Source organism: Mesitornis unicolor, unplaced genomic scaffold, assembly GCF_000695765.1.
Source record: "Mesitornis unicolor isolate BGI_N332 unplaced genomic scaffold, ASM69576v1 scaffold11186, whole genome shotgun sequence".
Taxonomy (NCBI): Eukaryota; Metazoa; Chordata; class Aves; order Mesitornithiformes; family Mesitornithidae; genus Mesitornis; species Mesitornis unicolor.
The window spans coordinates 2943-9611 of record NW_010192997.1 but is presented as its reverse complement, the minus strand read 5'-3'; the positions used below and the strand labels follow the sequence as shown (position 1 = coordinate 9611).

At 39.2% G+C, this 6669-nt stretch overlaps 1 protein-coding gene across 1 annotated transcript; it reads right to left on the bottom strand.

Annotated features, from left to right (window-relative positions):
* Positions 1-207: 207 nt before the first annotated feature.
* Positions 208-4235, bottom strand: LOC104542853 (short transient receptor potential channel 4-like; the record flags this gene model as incomplete). Its single annotated transcript, XM_010187312.1, has 4 exons — positions 208-1101; positions 2317-2406; positions 3603-3647; positions 4194-4235. Coding segments are annotated over 4 exons (894 nt in total), but the record flags the coding sequence as incomplete, so codon positions are not given.
* Positions 4236-6669: the final 2434 nt, after the last annotated feature.

Genomic DNA, 6669 nt, shown 5'->3' with positions numbered 1-6669 from the left:
AAAGGCTTACAAGTCTCTTAAGCTACTTTTTATTTGCATAGAAAAATATTTATCATAGGAATCAACTATCATATGAGAGAAATTGCATTTCTTGTAATTGAAAAAGATAGCTAAAAAGTTTCTGTGGGTTATTGCAACAGTACAAGAATACAAGATGCTTCCATTTATTAAAAAATGTAAAACAAATTGTGAAAGCTAAAGCAGGCTACAAAACAGAAGGTCTCCGTATTATCTTTCTCTTGACTACTATGTTACAAGATCATGTGCCACAGTTGAGGACTGTAAAGTGTAATTCTGCATTTGCTAATATAATTCTTAAAACATTCCCCCCAAAAAAGCACTATGCAAAATATATATATTTGTAAATGCTTCCTTTTGTAAGCATCACAACCTTGTTATCAAATAATCACCCTGATCGATTGTTTCCTGTTTCCCATCACAGTCAAAGCTAATGTCCAACTCCTTGTCCAGCTGATCCTGCAGTGTGCCTGGTTCTGAGTTCCGTAACTCCATTTTCTCCATTTCTGAAGCACAAATACTTCCCTCATCCTGTGAATCCGAAGAGTCGCTGCTGTTTTGAGGTTCAGCTAATGTGCATTTTTCATCAGGACTTTGGATGTTTAATTCACAGTTCACGGTCAGTTCTCCCTCTTCCAGTTCAGCAGTTTTCTCACATTGTTCTTCTGCCTGTTGACGGGAAACTTCTTCAGAAACGGTATATATTTTATTTGTACTCTGCTCCACAGAGTTTGTTTTTGATCGTCTGTGAAATAACCCAAAATTTTTTATGTCTGTTACAAAATTCACACGCTTTTGTTTCTCTTTAGTGGACTCTGACACCATCATTGCTGAGCCGTTGCTTACATTATGTGCTTCAGAGGCAATAGTGGCTGATCTCGGGTGAATCATTGTTGTTATGTCAAAAAGACTGAAGGCCTTTTTCTTTCCTTTCTTGTTTCCTTCATTCTCGCTATTTTCTTCATTTTCTGACAGAGAGGCAGAGTCTTTGCTGATCTTTGAAGTCTGCAAATTAGACAGCTTGCTTCCTTTTAACAAGCCCAGGACTTCAAAACGAAAGCTGGAAATATCTTGTTTTAACTCCTAAAAATTAGGAAGAAAGAGGAAACATCTGAGTATGAAAGCTAATTTGACTTTTCCTCCTGTCATTTTTTTAAAAGCACCTTAAGCTAGGGATCACTAATAAAAATCACCATCTGGATAGTATCTGGCATCTTCAAGGTGCTTTGCAGACTGTCTAAGGGATCTCTACGTGAGACAGAAAAGCAGTCAGCAATTTTATCAGAGGAAATTTCAGAGGAAATGTGCCTTAGCCTAGACTACTCATAGAAATCACCCACAGTGGTGGAGGAAGGAGTATGGACAACTCGAATACCTACAGCCAATCTGCTAGGCAGTGTTATCCCATCATAGTAACTGCATTTTGATCAGCTGTTAACACCATCCCTTACGCACACACAGGGACACATGCATACAAGACATACACATATGTGCATGCTTCCCTGTGAGTAGCAGTGCAAGTAGGACTTTGGGCGTTTTCACTAGATGTTTGGCAGCTGGGAGCTAAGACAGAGCTAACCCTTGCACACTGCTTTCTGCCAATGCAGCCTTTGTCTCTTAAAGGCCTGTCTCAGGAGAAGGCACCTTGCCTTCAGGAGGTCCCTATTTCCTTTCATTTTCCCTAAAGCAATGATGATGAAATTAGCCCAAGCTCTGGCTGTATCTTCTGCAAGTCTAAGCTGAGGCAGATGAATATAATTTTGAATGTTTGGAGTTTGAGATACCATTAGTAATAAAAATGCTTCATGCTAGAAAAACACAGAGGTGGATGTAAGCGTTGTGATATATATTTATCCCTCTTCACTACATCTGTCAACAGATTTAATATTTGACTGATTACTTAAATTTTCCATCTTTTAAGTCATATGAAAGATATTCTGTATATAAATAAATGTATAACAGCACTTCATAGAAGAAAACATCTGTTTCTTAAGGTGCTAAAACTATTTGCATCTTGCTTTAGCAAATATGTCGTTACATACTCATAGTCCCACTTCAATGCCCCCTTACATGGGCATAACTCAAAGTAGCTGATAAAACATTATTTCTCCAGCAAACAGAAGGAGGAGACTTGCTAGAGTCCATGTACAATACTATCCATATGTGGTCCATCATGACACCGACACTGCTCTAGGAAGCAAGTTACATGCTACATGAACAACTGGGGAGTGTGCGAAATGTGCTTCAGAGTCTTATAATATCTTACTAAAACACCTATAAACATAAATAAATGCATACCTTAAAATTTTCTTCTGTCAGTCCTTCCTCAGTTTTGGCATCTCTTATCATTGCTGCAACATACCTTTTAACCAGATTTCTCATAACTTCCTAAAAATATAAAGCATCGTGTTAGCTTTCTTGGTATTAATTACTAAACCTACAGTCACTGGGAGCGCTTGGACTTCTTTGTGCTTTAGAAACATGACAAACAATGTATAAACCTTAGATCTGGTTGAAAAATTGTTCTGCTTTTCAGTGGAAAGTGGTGGTATTAATTGTCCTGAGAAAGGACGCATTGGATTTGACCAAAGGTATGTCTCTTGCCTGTAACATGCAGTCTGGGAGTGAGCAGTTGCTGATGTCCCATAAGGAGTGTAAGTCCAGGGCAGTTGTATTATGTTATTTTCCAACTATACTCTCCCAAGCCTCCTGCAATGTGAGATTCAGAGACTTTCTGAATCAGAAATGATAGCCCTAGGTTCAATGGGCTGTGACAGGTTTTCCTTTGTATTTTGAACTCTTGCAAACTTTCAGCAACCTTTGCCAATGAATTCCATGGTAGAGCTGGAATAAGATTACATTTGGGGTTTTCCTTATTTTTAACCTGCCCTCTGATACTTTCCACTGTTGCCTTCTACTTCTAAGAATCCTAAAATTATTTAGGTTGGAAGAAATGCCTGGAGACTGTCTAATTCCATTCAGGGCCATGTGCAATCAAGTGCTGAATATCTCCATGGGTGAAGATGCTGCAATTTCCCTGAGCAACTTTTTCCAATTCTTTACTATTCTCACTGTGATGATGATTTTCCTGATGGAATTTCCTTTCCTGCAATTTGTGTCCATTGACTCCTGTTCTTTTCCTCTGCACCTCCAAGAAAAATCTGGTTCCCTCTTCTCTGTTCTTCCCTATTATTGAAGTCAGCAATTAGATTCCCCTTAACCTACTCTAGGCTAAAATACAAGCTTCTTTTATGTCAGCTCCCAGACCATCTTGGTGGGCCTTTACTGGATTCCTTCCAGTTTGTTAACATCTCTCTTGTAGTGGAGGGCTCAAAACAGGACACACTGCTCCAGATACAGTCTTACAGTGTGGGCCAGAGGTGAATAGTCACTTCCCTACAGCCTTACTATTGCAGTCTAGGATGTGTCCGGTATTCAGTTTACAGATAGATGGCAAACAGCTGCTCTGTGTTCACCTTCCCCATGATTTTATAGATCCCTGTTGTATTTCCCACAGCTATCTTTTTCAAGATGGAAACGTCCTAGTTTAGCGAGTCATTTCCCATATGAAATCCATTAATTACCAAAATTACAAGTGTACAACCCACATCTAGTTCAACTTGCAGCCCCTACAACAAAAATTAAAAATAAATTTGAAAATTATTCCTTGCACTACAATAATCGCAAAAAAACAGAGGCTGAAGCAGGAAGGAGGGAGAAGAGGAAGAGTTACAGAGGACCTAGGCAGAGGAGTTATTAAGGGACAGAAAGTTTTCTACGGGGGGAACAGAGTCAAAGATGGAGAGTAAGTTCTGATGGAGCATGTCAGTGAGCTGCATATATGATCCTGACCAATCTCAGCAGGGAGGTGGGACTATGTGTTTGCTTTTTTAAAGGCAATCGATGTTACAGTGGACAAAATACTCATTAGATATTATTGCTCTATAAAATATCATTTTGCACCACAAATGTAGACACCCCTACTTCTCAAATGCTGTTTTTTGAACACCAAAAATATTATTCTTGTTTGCTGAGGATTAAATAAGTATACATTTTGTGAGTTGTTTTTTTTTTGTCCTGCTTTCTTATGAAATTCTTCCTTTTTTTTATTCCTCCTGAAGACCTTTTGAAGACACAGAAAAAAATACGCTCAAAAAATAAACAGAGGCCTGTACCTGGTATTGATGATGTCTTCTCAGATTGTCAGCTGCACGTCTCTGAAAAAAAGTAAATAAAAGAAAAGCACAAAAGCCCATGAATCCCTGTCTGGTAGTAGAATACTTACAGCATATCAAAACAGCAGGTCTGTGCAATACATGGTATCTAGCAAGATGAGAGAAATGGTTCAAAGTCTTTAGAAAAATGGAAGTGTTGGAGCAAAGCCTGTTATTATCTTTGCAAAAGGGAGAATGTTCTCATTGGAAAGGCAAAGTGGATTTTCTGTATTTTCATCAATGTGCTGCTATTCCAGCACTGGCATGGATGTGGTGGGGCAGCCAGGTTGCTGCTTGCAGAGCCCCAAAGTCACTGATCTGAGATAGAAGGGGAACAATGTGGTCATGTCACTCACTTGCACAGACTGAAGTATATTCAACAGATTTGAGAAAAGCTTGATATAGACGTCATGTTAACAGGACACTTGCTATGGCTTCTAACGTCTTATTTAAGAAAGAGCTATGCAAAACCTGCACTATAAATCAATATTAAAGAGAAGATTTCCTGCTTAGTTCCCTGGTCAAAATACTTGGTCACAGAGAGTAGTATGGAAGAAAGCAACTTAGCTTGCAATGTGGAGTTTGGTGTTGATGAGGAAGGAGAGTAAGAGGGATATTAACTCTGCAGAGAAACAGCAAAAAGAAGGGTGGTAAGATGAAAACATGGTACAGGCTTCAAGCAAGTGTTGCATATAGCTAGGGGCTGTCCAGAATGAGATAGAAGGAAAAAAGGACTGAATTAATTAGTCCTTGAGTTACTGTTGTCGTCAACAGCATACGGAGTCACACCTCCCTGTTCTTTACCTTAATTATCCCTGATTGGTGAGAGAAAGGCTTACAGTTTTAACTTGGGTTCTTATATCTGCTGCTTTCAAGAAAAGAAGGTGTCTGACCACTGATTGTAGTTCTATAAAACAGAACATTTACAGCATCTTGAAACAGGATAAAAGGATATCCAAGAGACTTGTTAAAATTGACCTCAGTTGCATAATGAGGCCAGCACAGTAAGGTGTATTATCATCTTTTACTTGAAACTGATTGACAATTTATGATTAACAGTTTCCCTATACTCAAAATCAGTTTACACTGTAGGGTTGAATTCTTGGTGGTAGTTAATTTGAGGGATGCAGAAGCTGTGTGGTTGGGCTTGGCAAAAAAACCCAACCCAAAACCAGAAAGGGGAAAATCATTTTATAATCACTCTGAACAGACACTGTGGGACGGGGCTTTGTACATAAGCATCTTGTCTTCAGTGTTTTTCCAGATCGTGTTTGTGCATCTATGCCCCTAAAGAGGAGGTGGAAATTCCTTGTGTTTCAGGGGGACAGACGGGCGAGCCTGCCCACCACCGGGGCCCGAGGAGACAAGGCAGCCCCGGAAGGCCGATGCCCTCCCACCCTTCTTCAGCCACGTTTGATTTTCTGATCTTTCGCAGTTGACCACACGATGGAGATGTTTCCTTCCTGCTCAGAGAGCACTGAGAGAGTCCGAGGCTGAGCGCTCTCGACAGCAAATCTAACTCGCAAGTAAAGGGAAAAACACTTTAAGGTGTACCTGAAACGCACTTAGTTCAGGTAAAGCTGATAACTCAAAAATAAAACAAATGCTGACCCTTTTCTCGCAGACTATTTTCTGCAGTTTCTGTCTGCTTTGCTTAATTTTACAATGAAATGTGAAATAAATGCATAGGTTTAATTTTGTATCCATAGCAAGAAACAACTCAATGAGGCTTATCTTCCCCCCCCATTCCTGTCAGTTCTGAAAATCCCAGAAACAGAGGCTGTGTCTTTTCCACTCAATGCAATGTCAAAAAGTGCAATTTGTGATGACTGTGTAAACACATTTATCTGTGTAGTAACAGTTCTACTGCGATTAATTGTTTTCAATCCATACCACTGAGAAGCTGTAACAGAACACATTTAATGTGTTTTCATACAGAGACACATACATACTGGTGCAGGGTATTATGCATACCCATAATCTATCAAAGTTATTACCCCCATCAGTTCTCTATCTCCTCTTTAAATGTTCAGATTCAATTTCCAGTTCATAATCGCCTTTTGATTCCTTCTGAAAGCAGAGTGAATTTTTGCTTAAACACATCTGAAAATTAAGCTATTCACTATGAATACAATGGCACTAACACTCGTACTGTCCTTATTTAGTTCTCAGCCAGCCTGCTTTTCTCTACCTGGTCATAGTTCAATTAGTGGTAGTTCAAAATTTGTTTGAAGTGAATTATTGAAAACTATAGCTGGCAAAGGGACAAAAGCTAAATCTGACTAAAAATAGCAACAGGGGAAGAAACACTGTTCTGATGACACTATTGCATGCATGAGATCATTAAATTGAAGGGGATACTTTTATAAGTTTCTGAAGGGGGCCCTAATATCCTCTAGGAAGCTTTAATAGCAGTTCTACTAGTAGTGATAAATAT